Genomic DNA, 20,601 nt, shown 5'->3' on the forward strand with positions numbered 1-20,601 from the left:
TAGCTTTTATTTTTGCAAACTCTATTACTAACTGTAATATTTCATTATAATGATTATTATTATTAAATTTTGTATGATAGTTTTTCTGTATGTATCTTACTCTGTGGAGCTTTTCTCCCGGGCCTCTACTGAAAATGGAAATTTCTCCAGCTAGACTAGCCCGGTCAACAAATGTAAAATAAAATAAATAAATAAATAAATAATTCTACTGTCAACTTGTTTAAAGCATTTTCTAAGGTATATTTAAAATAGCAGGTTACTTTGCTAAAAGTTTTGTTTACTAACACTGGGATGTTAACATTTTAAGCAATGTTTGGGCAAACCATGGTTTACAATAGTCTACAGTCTCATACAGAAAACAGTGTATTACTACTAAAATTTCCATAAGAAGTCATTTTTATGACAATGTCATCAGATAATGATCTTAGATGTATTTCAGGAATGAAATGACAGGAGTGACATCTATCATGTTTACATTCTACAGTAAACATCAGCACTATTATTTATAGCTAAATAAAGTAACATCATGACAAGAATGATATCTATCATTTTACATGCTAGGGGGAAATACCAAAACAATTGATTCCAAACAAAGAAAACAACACCATAATAAGGGTTTCATATCTCACTTATGACTAGTTCTCTTCAAATATTCTCTATATTAGGTAATCATATTAAATAGTTAAATACAACACGCATGCACACACACATTTATCAAGGGCTGATCTTATACTGTACCTTTTCTTTCCGTCCTACATGATCTGAAGTCAATCATTTGGGGTACATAAAAGATATGTGATAAATAATGTATGTAAATGGAAAAAATGTTAATATGGTTTGTTTTCTTTTCTGTTCATGTGTGTTTGCCTGTGTCTTACGTGATAATTTAATAACGTGTGGGAACCTATTTATTCTTACATTTAAAGTTAAAAAGGCCACTATCGCTTCATGCTTGTGGTGCTATCTACAAGCAGTCCAAGCCAGTATGGCATGTTCTACCTTAAACATGAAGAATTCTTCTCTTCCATTAAGAGTTCTTAGTACAGTTAATTATGTTCACAATCTCACCAAGAAATGCTTTCATATTAATATATTTACCACAGTATTACTTTATCTATAACCTTTTGTAAAGTGAATGATTAATTCTTTGTGGATGTTCTCTATACTGATAATTATTAGCTGTATCATCACATCTTTTAATATCAGCCATTTCTTTATTATGTCCTTTTTTTCTCAAGGGCTTTTTCTACTCATTTTGGTTGGATCCCCCCCTCCCATTCATTATCAGCTGCAAACCTGATCCATTTGCTCTTTATAGCAGTAGGTACATTATTAATTAACAGCAGAAGCAATGAATTGATTACAGAGTTCTGTGTCACACACAGCTCATCACAGTTCAGGTTCCAGAAAGTACTCCCACAATCCTTATGCTGGGTTCTCCTCTAGCACTGCTTCTCAAAGGGTTAGACTAGCCTCCATGGGGGAAGCTCCAGACCATTTTAGGCAGCCACGAGCACTAATGAGCATGTATATTTAAAATCTGGACTGTTGTTATTATGATATATCAGGCTAAATTCTAGTAGTTAATTTAATTTTGTTCTTTGCTGGAAGTAAGTATAGAGAAAGAAGTTATTATGAGTGTGTGAACATGTGCATGTGTGTGTGTGTGTGTGTGTGTGTGTGTGTGTGTGTGTGTGTGTGTGTGTGTGTGTGTGTGTGTGCATGCATGTCTGACTGTCTGAGTCCATGTGTGAGTATAAATGGCTGGGGGTTTACTTCATTAAACTTATACAATAAAAAAAGTTGTCATAAAAATATACTTCAGTCATGAGACAATCAAATTGCATGCTTTTTTTGTATGGGGGAGACCCAAAGTCATCTGCTGAGGTCTTGTTTGTTCTTTGAGGGAAGCTTATTGCAAATAAGTCTGAGAACACACTTTCTACATAATTAATTGATACATATCTAAGTAATTCTGTTATTTATGTTTTAAGCTAAAATATTACTACTTCCAGTGTAAATGATGTGCTTTTGAAACAGATTCCCTCATAAACAGCAATCAAACAGCATCATTCAAGACAAATATTGCAGAGAAAGAGAAATCAGAATAAACTATACATTTCAATATTTTTCTCTAACATTCACTGAAGTATTCCCTGCAGATAAATTGTGGAAGTCATCATAGCTGAGTCCCCATGTGCATTCACCATACAGCCCTTTAAATCTTAAACATCACTGGCACTAGAGCAACACTAAATTCCTTTGTTCCTTTAAGCAAAAACAAATAATATATATATTTTATGGAGCTGTAAAGCAAGTTTTATGTAGTAGGTACTTTATCCTTTGAAAACAGTTTGTTAATCTCTGGAACTTGATTTACTTGATCCTTCATCCCGTTTATTTCTGTTTCTAATGTAGTTAAATTGAAAATCATGTTTTTCAGTTCCTGAATTTCCTTCTCCCTTCCTAACAGTTCAGAAGCAAGTCGACCAATACGTCCTGTGAGGTCATCCAAACGAGGATGAAGCACAGCAATGTCTATTTTAATGTTATGAATTTTAGGCTTCATATCGTTTGCAAAAGTCACTGCTCTGAGAATTTTGGTCTGGCTGCTCTCCAGTGTCAGAAGCTTTTTCTCATACCTATTGTGTTCAGACATCCATTTTACCAGCTTATTCTCCAAACTATCTATAATTTCTGAATTCCTTGATACTGAACTTTTCAACTGTGTGATCCGTTCAATGCTGCTTGCAACAAACTCGCCTACATTTTGAATGGTTCTCTTGTCTATTTTGTTAACTTCCACTTCCAGCTGATGCAGAGACTCTGAAAGTGCAGACACATCTGATTCCAAGCCAGATATTCGTCGGATATCAGTTTTTATTCCAGAGATTTTCAAAGAAAAATCATTAGAAATTGATGTGGTACTCTCTTCTATTCTATTAACTACAGAATGGAGAGAGGTTAAATTCTGTTGCAGTTCTTCCCCTTTTTGGGAAATTCCATCTGACCATAATTTAATCTTGTGGAGGTCATCCTCTAGATGTTCTATTTGATTGATTATAGCAGAGTTGTGCAAATGATTTATAGACTGCCGGACATTATCACACTAGAAATAAAAAAGGAAAACATTTCAGTGTTGGTTCAACTCCGACTTTTCCAAAATATGTTAACACTCCATATAATTGTAGAAGTTCATCTAAGCAGAACAGTGCAAAAAAGAGAAAAAAGTGTTACAGTGATATATCTAGACTAAAAGATAAGATGTTTGTAAAGACTGCCATATCATAAGATTACACACGAAATGCAATTATGAAAATAGAACCTTAAACAGCACCTTTTTCTGGTGGCTCAGATGTTCCAATCTCTGCAAGTAGCATTGGACTTTACATACATTTAATGTTTCAACATTGACTTTTCATGATCAAATTTGTACTTTACATTTGCTCTTTATGAGTAATAACTGTTACATTTCAACATTAGCTTAAACTAATAGCAGAACAGAGTTACACGTAACATTAGCTACTATGAAATAAGTATTATTAGATACATTTTCAATTCTGAACAGTTAGGTGAAAGGCCTGCTAGGCTTATGGACCTGTGTTTAGAACAATCCAGAAACTCTGGAGTTCTTTCACGATATGACCACAGATGCAGAGTATACTGTTATAGATTGTAGAGTCTCACACCCAGGTCATTCTTCTGATATTCTAACCTCATTTACAGGTCATTTTTCAAACTACACTGGCATCTTTACTCTTTTGGTAGAAAGTTTATGTTAACTTAATTTTGACAGTAGGAAATAAAACCACTCAAAAATGTAGAACATAGAGGTGTGAGCTATTCTCATGCAAGTAGTGTTCACTGTGAAAAGTGTTAAAATGTGTTTATAATTATGTGCCGCATTAGTCTGTCTACCTGTGTGTCCTTGATGTAATAGCTAGGTATTATATGTGTAAATATCTGTGAAAATAGTCTATATGTTGTCTACACATTGAGTCCGGAGACAAGGAATTTCATTCAGTATTTGCAGTTGTGTGATTTCCGAATGACAATGAAGTTTACTTTGACTTTGACTTTTGTTCAATACTGCAATTTTAAAGCAAAATCTTCAACTGAAAAGCAAACTTGTTAATTAACAGCATAAAACAAGAGCATGCATTAATATATACATATACTAATGTTTTGTGATAATGTGCTCACAATTTTAAGAACTATTGCACATTTTGCTACTTTGATAACGTTCTTCAGTTAGGGAATAAAAGTTTAGAAGCTATGGCTTGAAAAGGTACTGATGCATATCTAGTTACATATCTAAGGTCTATTCTTTTAAATATTGTAGTTGCATTTGACATATCTGCTAGGGTATTTTTACTTTCACCAACTGAGGAAGGTAATGAGGTTCTGCTATGCACTTTTCCTTGTCCATTGAAAATGGTTTAATTTTCTCCTAGCCATACACCTAAATGTGATAAATGACAAGTTGTAAAGCCAAATAAACACCTTACGAAGCAGCTCTTAATGGTAAGTCAGCTAGCCACTGACATATGTTAGGCACAATCAGTCAGCACTTGACTACAAGTATAACTGATGGAAATTTGTATTCATGGTCACCTGAAGTTGATGAAAAATGTAAATTATACCAGCCACCTAGAATCTTCTGAATGTGCAGTTCCAGACACTTTTGCAGACCTTGTTTCTCCCAGTACTTTAGCAATATTCAGCCCTGTTTTAAAAAAGAGGAAATGATCAGGGGAAGACTTGGTTACACCCCTGAATCATTAGAACCTATGTGAATGAAAATTCTACTTACAGCCCTATTCTTCAGATGTTGACTCTAGGCTTACACCTAATGCCTTTACAGCTAATAGTAATACTCTGATTACAGGGGACTCTGCCAAAAAAATGTTATGCCAGCATGACTAGGAATAATAATGACAAAATGTCAGCATATTCATTATCACGCATTTGCTAAGGTTATTAGCACATTAGAAACCTTTGAAAATGACCTGTCTATTTATTGCCTACTAATTTTGAATATGGAAATAAATGACAATATCCAGCACCATTTAAGCTCTGTTAAGTCAAATATTGTTGGGATTTTTGACCATCACTTCACATCATAATAAGCATCAGGGTAACAATCAGTGATATTATTTCATCCCTAGGATTTTCAGAGACTACAGTATACAAAGGCACATCTGTATAATAACAATTCACTGCATAACAGAGGGATGAATAATAATTTTACTACTATTTGCTTATATAATGACTGTTTTAATAACATTGCCTGGCTCTCCACAGACTATGTCCCAGTATATTCAAATATTTTACATTAATTGTCAGCATTGGTGGACATTTCAAAAAGAAACTAGGAAAAAATCTTAAGTTCTAACTGTGACGTCCCCACTCTGGGCCAGTAATCAAGGAGCCTGAATCCTTACCACTGCCACTAGAGAGGGATGTTTATTTGGAACAAAAATGGATATGCAGAGTATTTCCAGATGCAGCTCACTGCATCAAGCACAATTTCCCTTAAGAGCACATAGGGAACACACTCAGTCTGGGGTCTGGGTTTCCCTCCAGGTCCTCAATAAGACTCTTCACTGGCACAGCTATAGAGTTGAGACCTCAGCTGAGTGTCCAAGCCAAGGTCTTCACCACTTTCTCAGTGAAACCAGTGCTTCATGTCCTTGCTCCAAGAGCTGATACACACACTTTAAGATTTGATTTTCATACACATACACACACACACACACACACACTCACACACACACACACACACACACACACACACACACACACACACACACACACACACACACACACCTGGGAAAGGTTGACAGATTTACTAGCTTTACCCCCTTCTGACCAGACTATAAGGTTGTTACACTGCCACCAAACACCTCAAAGCCAGCTACTCTAAGGCTCTTGCAAAGCTACCCAATTATACTGAGTGCAATTAATACAAATGGTAATCTTGACCAAACAGCCAGGCTTTCAGGAGTGGCTACAATGTCACCAATATATATAAGTACTCTTACATGTTAAAATATTCTCTAAAGGACCAGCCACAATGAAAAGTTTAAATATACGTAGTAATAAATAATAAAAGAACACAAAATACTAAACATCTAGTTACAATAAACACCAGAGTTTCAGTCATAGGAAATACTAAAAATAACACAGGAGGACAGGTTCACACAGTTACAGAAAAAAAATATTTAACTAATCTCACCTTACTTTCCTGACTGATCTAAAGAATTATTATTCCCTGGTGAGTTACTAGAGCAAGACAAGATGAAATAGGTGAGAGATTCATCTTTGTCAGGTTACAAAAACAGAGTGCTCTGAGACTTCAGTCTCACCTAGTATTAAACATTACTTTTAGTGATGGATTACAGAATGGCATCACATACATCTGGTCATCTGACTTCTGGTTCCCATGCAACCCCCCCCCCCCATTGATAGAAACTGCCAGGAATTAGTACCTATGTGTCAATAATACACACACACACACACACACACACACACACACACACACACACACACACACACACAGCCTTGATAAGATCTGCTGCAGCTCCTGAAAGTCATAAAACAATGTCAAACCTCAACCCTACAAGAGCAGCAAATTAATTCACCCCATTGACAATGTAGAAACCTTCCTAATACAGACTTTTTGTGTCTAGCTGCACTGAGAACTGTAAAATAACATATTTATGGCCTAGGCCCAGTAATTTAATTTCTTACTATCTTCCAAAGCCAGGTAGATTTAGATTAACCTCTTCTCTTCCAGTATCATCTGTTAAAACATATACATTTAAACATTTGCAATAATGCATGTATATTTCTTTTCTGTCCAACATGGCATACTGTTGGTACATTTTTAACACGAGCAGCTTTATAAATACAATTTTCAACACAAGCATCTGTACAAATCAGTTTGACATACAAGTGACATATAATTCTTTACAAAATTCCAGCTAGCTGTGCTGGCATATGTTACACATCCACTGTTCTACTTCTCCTGGCATAGCTGCCATCACCACTCATTGCCACACTGACAAATGCTACAAGACTAAAATGAATTACAAATTTTAGCACAAGTGGAGGATTATTATACATTATAGGCCACATTATTCAGTGAAGTGGCTTTCAAGTCTTTATCTGGTAAGGTCCAAATGACCTGACAGTGATTTCATAGATAGCTAAATTGAAAGAGAGATAAAGATAAAGAAATACATATAAATATAGATATAGATATAGACAGATAAAATTCCAATTCAGGTAAAAAATACAATTCTGTACCAACTTACCATAGCAGTACACGGTCAAATGTTTGAATGCCTAGGTCATTGCTGGAGTACTATTCATGATGTGGATAAGCCATATTCCAATGTTTCAGTTTTATAGTTTTGTTATATCACATGCTGCTACAGTTTTCTTTTGTTAAGTAACAGTTCTTGGCCAGCACAAACTTAATTAAAGCTGAGCTTGAACTGGAAGAATGGAAATTTGCCAGATAGAGCTTTGCATGTCTTCTTTGTGGGCTGGTCCCCCCCTCCACCAGCCCCATGCTGGAGAAGTCAGACTGACACTACAAGGAAAAGGAAAGGCAACCAACATTATCATCAGTTCTTTGCAGTATGATAGAAGAAGGTAATCCTCAATAGGTGTGTTTTTGAAAGATTTTGGGGTTAAGGTAAACTATGGCTGTCTGAAGCTCTAAATGCCCCAAGCTTGTAGACTCAAAATTAAAGTTTAATAACATGCAGTGTTCATCATCTTCATCTTTTTTTATAAAGAAGCCTCATTAAAAAGGAAGGGACAATGGGGATGGTGGGAGAGGACCTATTATTGAAGTGGTGATCTCAGTATTCTACTATCTACCACTATGGTTGTTACACAGCTGTATCATGTTTAGCATAGGGGTCACTTTGCAGTATCATTCATACAGAAAGGGATAGTAATAAAACAGTAAATGTCCTGAACCAGAACTCAGGGTGGTGATGCTAATCAGCCCTGCAAGACAGTAGTGGTAAACCCTTCTCTGCTTCTAAAGAAATAATCTAGCTTGTAGTGCTTGGAGATGTTGTGAATGATATCCAAGTTACTGGCTTCCAGAGCAATTGGATGTTTTGGTTTAGAACTAACTCAGAGACCACTTAGGAAATAAAAGATGAATTTGTAATCATAAGTACTCTTTTGGGAAAAAAATGGAACAGGGCACTGTTGTTATCAGGGCCTCAGCTCAAAGACTCTGAAAGCAAAATTAATGGCCACTAGGAAAATCATTTTTCAGGATAGAAAGTTAGAAGCACAACTTTTGGCAGGTAGAAAATAACATTGTTAAGGTTCTCCAGAATGACCTTCAGGACCTAGGGTATAGTCTCCAGCTCATCTGAGGTGCAGGATTCCCTTAAAAAAAGCTTAACCATTTTGGAGGGGTAACAGGGTTCCACAGGCAAACAAGTGAAATTACAAACATATGGGCCTGTTCTGAAGTATAAGCAAATCCTGCATTAAACAAGGTGCGTATGTAGGTAAGGACCTGATGAGCAGAAGCTTTTTCGGGGGAACTGTTACAAGAAACTTTTCATGCTGAGGATCCACCTACCCAAGTAGGATTTTCTTGATACTAGGCTTTCATGCTTCCTTATGGAGTGAGACCACCTCAAGGGAGAAATGTCTCAGTGGAGAATCAATTATCTATCCTCTGGGCAGTCAGTTTAAGAATGGGAAGTCTGGAGTGCACTAAGGTGTACTTGTGTTGTGTCAACAAGTTGATAGTCATGGGAAAAACATATGTCTCCCCATTTATAGTTGTAAAACAGAGAAAGACAAGGTTGTCTTACTCGGAAGGAGGCTATTAGTACTAGCTGTACTTGCTCCTCCCTGGTATTTATCAGGGCTTTGGGCAGGATGAGTAGAATGATGGGAGGGCAAGGCAAACAGATACCCCTTGCCTTAATTGAGGGAGAAGGTGTTTATCACCCAGTTTTGTCTGCATGGGAACAGTAAGCAAAACCTCATGGTCTTGGTGGTTTTAGGATGGTGTAAAGAAGTCCATCATAGGGACCCTCAGCACTGCTAATGGATTTGAAGATCTCTAGATTCACTCTCCATACATGGGGCTTGGTTGAGGATTTGTTTAGGTGGTCCACTGGGATGGTTTGCTCTGAGAGCACATAGACTGCCTGAAAGAGGAGGTCCTGACAGACATCTGTGTCTCAGTCTAGTACTACTATTATGCAAAGCTGGCAGTAATAGTAGGCACTCCCTTGTTTGCTTATGTACCATATGGCTGTGGTGTTTTCTATGACTACAAGTGGGTCTGTCTGGTACCCAGACATTTTTGAATACCTGGGTGGCTTAGGTTAATGCCTGCATCTAATTCATATTGAGGTGGCAGTTTTGGGTCTTGTAATTCCAGTTGATCTGGATTCTGAAGTGGCCAACTGTGGGCCTCCCAAGCATCCTCTGACATGTCATTAAGGGTATTTCCAGAGTTAGACACACCTGATGTGCCCACCAACAAAACTTCCTGCAAACAGAGGAGATAATGGGTAGGATTCTGTCCGATCGGTGCAGGTGATGTAACCAGAAGTTTCTAGGTGTAACTGGATTTTCCTCATATTTGTCAAAGTGACCATAAATGTAGAAATTGACATGTGCCCCATTGTTCACAAACTTTCTCACACTGTTGGGTGACTTTTCTCTGCAAAACTGAAGAAGATGTTGTTGAGAAGGGCAATTTTGTCTGGAGCTCCATGCTCTCTGTTGTATTTAGTATTGCTTCCAGACATGTATTGACTCTGGTATGGAACAAACTTGACTTACAGAAGATGATAAAGATCCCTAACAGAGTCAGACAGGAGATGGTTAGATTAAAGCTATCCTCAGCTCCTCCTGGAACCAAGTCTTAATTAAGCAGTCATCCAGAACTGAGGAAATATGTAATGTACAAAGCTTCATATGCACAAACTCAGACGCTATTAATTTGGTTGAACACCCTTGGAGCAGTACAGAGTCCAAAGGGGAATGACAAGAAATGATGGGTTGGAACCTTGCAAGGATACTTAAATTTCTGTGGTCTTAAAATATGGGAATATGGAGGTAAGCATCTTTTGCATCCACGGTGATCATTAAGACTACAGGCAACACCAAGGGAAATACAGCCTACAGAGTTAGTTTCTTGAATTTCTGCAGTATTAAGCATTTGTTCAGAATGGAGAGATACAGTATCTGTCTCCAAGAGTTGCATTTTTTAAGTTCAGGAACAGTGTGTAATAAAACCCTGTCCTTCCTTTCCTGGTGGATCCTTTTCTACAGAAGTGCAAGTGAGCTACTGACCCAGCATTGGTCCTACAAAAGTTATAAGGTTCAAAGGAATCTGTGGGATCCCCACAAAGGACGTCAGCCTCCAGAATTCTGTTTTGTATCCTGAATCAATTAGCTGCCTTACCCAAGCATATGCAATCTGGGTAAACCACTAACTCTTGTAAAAACCTACTCTTTATTCTGTGAGATGTGCCACAGAGGTAGAAGAAGGTAAGTCAACAAGAACATGAGTACTGGAGGAGTTATTTAGGCAGGAGTTGGGCTATTAATTCTACATCTGCCCTGCTGCATGCCCCAGTCCCTACCTGCTCTCCACTTCCTTCTCAAAAGCTTTATTTTATTTAAATTGCTCATCCTTGGTTTGCTTTCAGTGGAAAGGGTATTGCTTTTTCCAGAAGTTTCTGCTATATTTTGGGATGGGGGACTATTACTTCACTGTTTGAATAGTCTTCCTTTCTCGTCAAGCCTTTTTGTAGACCTCTTGGAAAAAAGGGACAAAGCACAGATGCTTATTCAGGGGGCATATTTAGGATCTGGCCTCTTACACCCTCAGACAGGGGCTGTATCCTGAGCCATGCATGTCTTTTTAACACTTTCCCCAAAGCTCCAGCCATGGCAGATACATATATAGAATCATAGTTACATTTGATGGCATGGTTGTATACTTTGGGAAGTCTAGATCAGTTTAGTAAATGTCAACCTCACAGTATTGTTCTGGAATGTTTGCCATCTCCGTTATCTGTTTTAAGATGTCCCTCTGATATTATATTGCAGCTCTTGTGTTTGGTAATTAATAGACCTAATATCTAGTGTTGCAGAGGTATATACCTTTTTCTCCCAAATGATCCATCAGTCTGATTTATTTATTGTTTGGCATGGTAATATCGGTGGATGCTAGTCTGGAGCCCTCACTGCCTCTACAGAAACAATAGCCGTATCCAGTAATGGATTTCTCCACAGATATTTGGTCCTTTCTTCCACCCTATAAAGGTGTCTGGATATCCTGTGGGTGAGGGGCTGTGAATCTAGCTCTAGGAATTGTGTGTCTGAAAGTGCACTCAAAGGCCTGGCACACAGGGGGATGGCAGTAGGGCAGGAATCATCTACCTAGAGTAGCTCACTGTCCTTAAAACTGTACTTGAAATACTCACACATAAAGGTTTAATGTCTCTCCGAAGGAAACAGCCTTTGGTAGAGAGCAGGTTGACGGAATTCATCACTGTATCTGTTATATATTAAGGGGATTAAATTTGGGAGACATACATTATGTCCTGGTCCTCTTTCTTTTTGATGTCCAAGTTAGATGATGGGTCAGCTGAAGGGCCTCTCATTCTCTTTGCTGGGGCTATGGTACCATAAGTACTAGACTTGGTAGCCATCTGGGGTGGGATTCCAGCCCTTTATCAGTTTGCTATACACCATCTAACAAATTTCCAGTAATCAAAGAAGTCCACATGAGGCACTGCAGAGTACCAACATCCCAATGCCTGATGCCCAATCAACATATGACAGGCTCTTAACATCTTGGAGGAAGACATCTCACTAAATTCAGAAGTAATAACCAGATATCTAGGTATAAACTGCTGCTGTACCAAGATAGCAGGGATATCAGATAGCAGTCACTCTGCAAGGGCCTATGCCACGTGCTGGCCAAAGTGGATGCCAGGTAACCAGTGTATGGCTGTGATGTAGGAGAAATAACTGGTAAAGTCTAGTTACAAACAGAGAGAACTACCCCACTGCTGTCTTCCACACAGGCACTCACAGACAGTTACACAGCAGATGGTGGGATTGTAGACTTGCCAACAGGTGCCTTCATGCAACTAGTGTCTTCAGGCCTACGAAGAACTGATGGTGTCTCAGTGTATTTGTGCACTCTGATTGCTTCCTTAGCTATTCATTTTCTGGATTTCTCCCTTTTTGTTGTGCCTATAATTTTTTTAATCTGTTATGGAAAGTGCTCCTGCAGTCAAAGTCACTGGACAGGCATTCCCTGGCTCAAGGACAGTGGATTTGGGTGCTTCAAGAAAGCCCTGAGTTTCATAGCTGTTCTTTTTAAGGTTTTCTTTTTAAATTGGGAGCACTGTTACAAGTGGGTACAGGATGATCTTCCCTAAGTCAGAAGACGAAATGGTGGTGGAAATCCTAACCAGCAGCTGTTTACGACACATATACATATGCACACATCTGTAGATAATATGTTCAGGGGATCTCATCAGCCTTGAGAAACCAAAGAAATACATATCCCAAAAAATATTCAAGCCAAAATTCAGAATTAATCAGCAACAAGCACAAAACTACTAGCAATATCATGAAAAAAGCAAATCCCAAAATTGTTCTTGCACTGGACATGGCCCTGATGAATTATCAAATGCCTTGACCATGGCAAGGAACATTAGGTGTTTCAGGTGGTCTTTTCTGTCTGCCCACCATCAGTTTTAATGTCTCTGACCATGGAAAGGAAGTCAGCCCAGAAAGGCGATGACCATATCTCAAAAAGTTCATTTGGATGGACACTTATGAATATCCATTCTTCATGGTCAATACTGTAGCAGAAATCTTTTCATTCAAAAATATTATCTGTTAACAATATTAGTTGTTAATATATGGGAATAGTTTGTTACAGGTCCCTTTGTATAATTTGCAATAACCACTTATTATGTCTTTTCTGAGTTACAGTCTGTTACCTGTATTGCACCTTTATTTTACTTGGAGACTTTAATTATTCAATTATTAGCTGGTCAGTTCTCCCAGTGGCTCACTCTCCAATGCTAAATTTTTATAACTGTTAATTTCTTCAGATTTAGACCAAGTTGCCACAGAGCCCAGTAATACCTGTAGCAGTGAAACTATCATATTCAGTCTTCCTATCTATCTATCTATCTATCTATCTATCTATCTATCTATCTATCTATCTATCTATCTATCTATCTATCTCTTTGTATATATCTCACTGGAAAATTCACTTCAGAGGTCTATTCATGTTAATATTACATTGCTCACTTTAGTAAACACATATCTTAATTTAGAAGTTTTGAAAGAGGCAATTACTCATCCGTTATCAGCTGCATGGATGAAAACCTTGGGAAATATACCATCAGTTTTGGTGATCTTCATACCTCAGTATCATAAGATTTGATAGAACTGATACTGCTGTCCTCAAACTATTTACTCTGTCCACTGCTAAATAAACATCTGACTCTAAGAGCACATGGAAGCTACCCTGGTGGACAATGCCCAGAATATGTTGGAAAACATTATATGTTTAGAGTATATATGATTTTCCATCTGTTCAGAATAAGCTACTCTAAGTAAAAGGAGTATGAACCAAAATGGGCTACCACAGTGGCATATATACACTTTGATGAGTGGAGGTTTGTCAAGTAACGTCTCTTCCACATTTTGTTTTACTTTTTTAAAAACAGGCTATACTATTACTTACATTATGAGTCAGCAGTGTACTGCAGTGTTTTTTTTTCGTTATGCCCCACTGTTATGCAACCATATATGTTATGGGATGTGGAGGCCAAGTACGTTTAGATATTTCTGACTTACACTTGTGGATATAGTAAAACCAATGAAGTGTAACTCATTCTGTGATACTCAACTGAATACAGGGAAAGTCTCCTGCAACAGCTAATTTGTAATCTGAGCAACCTTTAATTAACATGGTTAAGGACAAGAAGGCATTTTATAACACCACCACCAATAATAAGCAATGCACTATCTTTTCATGTGTTAAAACAGTAAGAGCTAGTTGCAGAATGGGATTAGATGGCTTTAGTGGTACTTTCTTTTAGAATGCTAAGCAATCCTTAGTATAACCGCTAACTGTGGTTTTCAATCATACCTCTCAACCATACCGAATTCCTTGGTATTTACCACTTTTGAGGGCAAAATAATGGGGTGCCACGAATTTCTAAGCGGTCCCTTCAATTCCCAATTTTTATTTTTATTTACAGTTTGAAGTTATGACTGATGTCATCATGCATTGTCAGCGTATCCCTCTACATCATCAATGTGCAGGGGAGTGCATGATGACATCAGCTTCGTGAGGCAGTGCCTGACTGCCTGTCAGACTCAGAGACTGGGGTGGGTGGGAGTTTCAAACTATGGGTAGTGATGACATGGTGCTAGTAGTTGTGTATCAGACTGCCTGCGTGTCCCATAGTTTCTGTTCTTAGTTGTTGTTAACAGCGAATGTGTATATCACATGTTTTTGTATCCGGACTTGGAAGAGTTATTTTCTTCTGTAATGGTTTAGTCTCGCTGAGCTGCTTGCATCATTTTCTTTTCATTTATGCACTTGAAGCTGGTCAGTGTGTGCGAGTTGTAAATGGCGGCATTACATCAGCTTAAAACTGGAGGGAAAAAAATGGCAGGCAATGATCAGTCTGGAAGTTGTTGCATCAATAAGGAATCCAAATAGGAAGGAATTGTTGGGAATGATGGCATACTTATTTCTATATCTGACAGGTATGATGGGATAGAACTTGTTGCCATTGATTTGGTTACTTTTTTAAGGGTGTGGTATTACTGGTGTGGTGGTTACTTATCAGGTTATAGGCATGGCAGGCAGAGCGGGCAAATAGTGTTTGATGGAGACTGACCCAGGTGTTTTTACAGAGCTCATCAAAGGGTTTGGTAAGTGCCGCTCTAGCCTGGTTTGAATGAATGAGTGCTATAGTGACTTTGCTTGTGGTGCATAGTCAGGGACTAATAGTTGCCTTTGACAACATTTTGGCATATCTGGGGCCGTTCTTGGTTTTAAGTAGGAATCCAGTGGGCCCTGGCTGCACGTGGATTTTATTTTCGGGTCTATATTACAAAATTGAACTTTCAAAACTTCAAATCCCATATGTCCGCCAGCATATGATCGAAGTTCGAAAGTTCAAATATATATATATAATAAAAAACAAAAAAAAAACTTACCTTAATAGTGCAGGCAGGGGGGGGCAAGCCCCCCTGCACCCCCCACACCTCCCCACTTAAATATACCAACTCCAAGATCGCACTTCAGTGCAGAAAAGGGAAATTCTCCCATTCTGCACTGAACGGCGCATTATGCTTAACCTTAGAAATCTTGAAATGTCGATCATATGGTGTCGACCATATGACGTTCGACATTTCAAGCGTTCAAGGTTCTAATAGGAATCCTTATTTTCTGTGTATTATACAGGCCTGACTGTTGCACCTTTTTGACTGTGTGTTACTCTTATGTAATCCATTCAAATCAGCCCACTTTGCAAGTGTCATCTTCCCCTTTTTGTGTACTAGAACAGTGCCATTTTATAGGTCTTTTAAGTATATGTAGTGCAAAAGGAGTAATCCATATTTTGCTATTATACACGCTTGCCAGGTGTGAGTATTAATTCGTAAGGGTGTACGCATTAGGTGTTTCTAGATGCACCTGTTTTGCTGCAGCAGCATGGGTATACTGATGTTTGTGTTTTTCAATAGCTGTATTAGACTAGTGAGAGATGTGGCAATTTCAGTGTGAATACATTTGCTTAATCAAAGTTTTGACATTGTTAATGCTTGTATATGGGTTCCTTCAAGTGTATTCTCCATTATTTGTAATTTTTAATGTGTTTGTGTGTGTGTCTGTGCACTTTCTCAACTCTTCCAGACAGAGTCTAGTTTGCTTCTTATTTTATTTTCTGTGTTGATCATTCCTTACAATAAATTTGTTAAAAACATATCACACTGTTTAGTTCTATAATCAATTTTATATTCTCCTGTCTCTTTGGAATGTTTCATCCAGTATTAGTGGAAGAGCTGCTCTTATCATTTTTTCTCCCCTAAGCTAAACATTGGAAGTTGCTCTTTCCAGGTCCCATTGATTTTGGGTTGTTATGTCTGTGTGGTGTGTAGTATTTTGCTTTAGTTAGGATTTCTGAAATTGCATTCGGTTTCCTTTTAAGGACATATTGTGACTTAAGATGAAGTAAGAAATTTTGATAGTAGTTTTTGCAGAAGTGAGTAGAAACGTTTTACATGATTTTTATTTTGACCCCCAAGATATTTTGAGACTGCTTTCTGAATGTTGGTAGCATTGGGTTTCAGTAAAATGTCAGTCTACGATATAGGAGTGGGAGGTTGGCATAATGGTTAAGGTGTTCACCTTATAGACACAAGGTGCAGGGTTTGATTCTCGCATGGGGAAATTGACTAGGTTTAAAATGGCCCACAAGGGCAGTTAGCCTCGTACTAATCTATGAACCAATGAATAGCTAAGTGCAAAATTGGTTTGTGGACCACACAGCCCCTGAATGACATGCTCTGCAAGTAAGCAGAGTTGGGTCTAGGAATGTGGTGCTTAGCATGGCTGCTATACCAGCAGAGTCCCTGTCCCTTCTACCAGTGCTGTCATCAATTTTCTACCCCACCCCATTGCAGGTGATTGAGGTTGATACTGCTGTGCTGCACTTGGAGTGATGATTGCATAGGAGAAGAGGACGGTAAGATAGCTGGACGGGGCAGTGGGGGCAGTACATTTCTGTCTGTTGAGGGGGAAGAGCAGGAGGAGGAGGAGGCCTACGCAGTCCACCTAATTTAGGGGTTAGGTGAAATGAATGAGGGATCAGAATGTCCATGCATTGCTGACACTTGAGATGAGAAGCACATCTTTAGGTATGCAGATGGAAACACACACACGTCTATATGCTGTAATAAACTATTATGTACTGTCACTAGATTGATTTACCATGAGCTAATTTCCTTCTTGCTGGTGCAGACTGTGTCCTTATTAGCTGTTTGAGGGTGGTTATTAAGTTGCTGAAGGAATATGTGTTCATCTCCTATCATATGGGTGTGCTTTAAGGAATGCCATCAGTGCAGACTCTTCACCTGCATCTTAACATAATTTGTCCGTGATTATAATTACTGAAGTATTTATGTTTGCACTGCTCATTCTGTTTCCCATTGTTTATTACATTGCTAAATTGGTTGCTGTCTACCTAAGCTGTATTATGCTTTTTTAAATTAACTTTATGTTATGCTTGTTCGATCAAGTTTGGGGCGTGACTGAAAAGAGTCAGCAGACCAGCCCTCTTACTCAGTCAACAGATAATTTATTTCATTTTAATTATCGGGAAAATGTCTGCTCCATTTATGTCCCACAAAGCCAAAAATAATGGTGGGAGTGGGCCAAAGGGCCAAAAATATGGACTGATTTAAATACTACTACTGTAGTCTCAGATAGTTGCTATAATAAAAGCTTTTGCATTATTATGTGTTTTCTTAGGGATATGATGTCTGAAATTCAAATGTTTGTCATTATTTAGTGACTTCAGTCTTCATGTTGGTATCCCACAATTCCATGGGAGTGGGTGGGGTTACATGATTAGGTATGCAGCTTTTATATTAATCAGTGCCCTGATTTTTGGCCAGTTTTACCTACGTTTCATGGGCCTTTGTCCAGAGTTTTGATGTTTTCAGGTTGAGAGGTATGTTTTCAATAATTTCATTAGCTCCTACTTATGTATCAGATAAGTGGCTGAATGCAATTATTATCCACTACTTAAAGGCAGTCCAGTGTATAGTTACAGTAATTATAGACCAATTACTTTAAGCAGCATTTTAGTATGTGTGGGGGTATTAGGGATCCCTTGTCCTGTGGGAGTACATCCACCCTGTGGGGTAACTTGTGATGATTGCCTTTGGCTAAATGCAGAAGAAGGGGGAACCAATGCTGTCTTGGCCAAAAGGGACTCACCAGCAAGATTTTTGTTTGGTCCTGTTGTATCTTTAACAGAACTTTCTGTAGCAGGGGGAAGGGGGGAATGCATAGAGAAACATCCCCCAACAAGAGAAGGATGGGCCGTCCACCTTCCATGCCAGAGGGTTGGCCACTCTGGCACAAAACATTGGAAGTTGTCTGTTCATAGGGGAGGCAAAGAGATCTACTACCCCATTGGTGGATAATGACCAAAAACACATCCCTGTGCAACATCCATTCATGGGATTTAGTCATGAACCTGCGCAAAGTGTCTGCCACAACATTCTGACTGGAAAGAGTGTAAACTGCCTGAAGGATTACCCGATCCTGAGTTGCCAACTCCCAAGCCCTGAGAGCCAACCTGCACAGGAGATATGACTTGGTCCCCTCTGCTTGTTGACAAACTAAAAAACTGTGGTGTTGTCTGTGAACTACTTTAGGGGACCTGGAAGAAAAAGAGGGTGAAAGTTTGCAGGGCAAAAATGAGAGCTCTCATCTCCTTTATGTTTATATGTGTTCCTTCATTTGGGAAGGAGACCACATGTCTTGAACCTTCCAAGATGAGAAGGTTGCCCCCCCATCCTGTTGTCCCCCATTCCATGTCTGAGGCATTTGTGAATAATTCCTGAGACAGAAGAGGGGATTGAAGAGGAAGCCCTGGATTCAATGAAACCTGTTGAATCCACCAATGAAGTTATGTCCTCTCTCCCCACATCCATTAACCTTATCTTAGGCGTTCCTCTTTTCCTCTTACCTGGCAGCTCCATCCTTTTCCCAATATATCCAGCATTCCTCCTCAGCACATATCCAAACCAATGCAATCTTGCCTCTCTGGCTTTGTCTCTATATCATCCAAACTGGGCTGACCCTCTAATATACTTATTCCTAATCCTGTCCACCCTCATCACACCCAGTGCAAATCTTAATATCTTTAACTCCGCCATGTCCAGCTCTGACTCCTGCCTTTTTGTCAGTGCCACTACCTCCAACCCATATAACATAGCTGGTCTCACTACCCTCTTGTAGACCTTCGCTTTCACTCTTACTGATACTTGCCTGTCTCTGTCAAAAATCACTCCAGACACTTTTCTCCACCCTGCCAGTACTCTCTTCTTCACCTCTCTTCCACACTTGCCATTACTCTGAACTGTTGATCCCAAGTATTTAAACACATCCACCTTTGCCAGCTCTACTCCCTGCATCCTCATGAAGACTCTATCCTCCCTCTCATTCACACAAATATATTCTGTCTTAGTCCTGCTGACCTTCATTCCTCTCCTCTCCTCTCTAGAGCATATCTCCACCTCTCCAGGGTCTCCTTAACTTGTTCCCTACTCTCACTACAGATCACAATGCCATCTACAAACATCATAGTCCATGGGGACTCCTGTCTGATATAATCTGTCAACCTGCCCATCTCCATTGCAAATAAGAAAGGGCTCAGAGCTGATCCTTGATGTAATTCCACCTCCACCTTAAATGGATCTGTCATTCCCACCTCAGACCTCACCATTGTCACACTACCCATGTACATATCCTGTACCAGTCTTACATACTTATCTGCCACTCCCGACTTCCTCATACAATACCACAACTCCTCACTAGGGACCCTGTCATATGCTTTCTCTAAATCCACAAAGACACAATGAAACTCCTTCTGACCTTCTCTGTACTTCTCCATCAACACTCTCAGAGCAAACATTGCATCTGTAGTGCTCTTTCCTGGTATGAAACCATACTACTGCTGACTAATCATCACCTCCTTCTTAACGTAGCTTCCACTACTCTTTCCCATAACTTCATGCTGTGACTGATCACTTTTATCCCTATGTAGTTACTACAGCTCTGCACATCACCCTTATTCTCTAAAACTGGTACCAAAACACTTTTTATCCACTCCTTAGGCACCCTCTCACTTTCCAAGATTTCATTAAACAATCTGGTTAAAAACTCCACTGCCATTTCTCCTAAACACCTCCATGCTTCCACGGGTATGTCATCTGGACCAACAGCCTTTCCATTCTTCATAGCTATCCTTACTTCCTCCTTGCTAATCCGTTGCACTTCCTGATTCACTATCCCCACATCATCCGACCTTCTCTCTCTCTCATTCTCTTCATTCATCAATCCCTCAAAGTACTCTTCCCATCTGCTCAACACACTCTCCTCACTTGTGAGTATGTTTCCCTCATTATCCTTTATCACCCTTACCTGCTGCACATCTTTCCTAGCACAGTCCCTCTGTCTAGCCAGTCAGTACAGGTCCTTTTCTCCCTCCTTTGTGTCCAACCTTTCATACAACTCTTCATACGCCTTATCCTTCGCCACCTCTCTCTTTGCCATACACCTCATCTCCTTATACTCCTGCCTACTTTCTTCATCTCTCTGACAATCCCACTTCTTCTTTGCCAACCTCTTTCTCTGTAAACTCTCCTGTACTTCCTCATTCCACCACCAGGTCTCCTTGTCCTCCTTCCTCTGTCCAGATGTCACACCAAGCACCTTTCTAGCTGTCTCCCTTACTAGCTCTGCTGTAG

General features: G+C 39.1%; 1 protein-coding gene across 1 annotated transcript in view; it reads right to left on the reverse strand.

The window, feature by feature from the left end:
• Window positions 1-260: 260 nt before the first annotated feature.
• Window positions 261-20,601, reverse strand: part of LOC122815431 (IKBKB interacting protein) — a 124,960-nt gene continuing 104,619 nt past the window's right edge. The window contains exon 3 of the mRNA XM_044087919.1: window positions 261-3,109. Coding sequence (XP_043943854.1) covers window positions 2,321-3,109 — 789 coding nt within the window. The 3' untranslated portion in view covers window positions 261-2,320. The remainder of the gene's footprint in view (window positions 3,110-20,601) is intronic.

Source organism: Protopterus annectens, chromosome 11.part0 (assembly GCF_019279795.1).
Source record: "Protopterus annectens isolate FY-2018-M chromosome 11.part0, PAN1.0, whole genome shotgun sequence".
Classification (NCBI taxonomy): Eukaryota; Metazoa; Chordata; order Ceratodontiformes; family Protopteridae; genus Protopterus; species Protopterus annectens.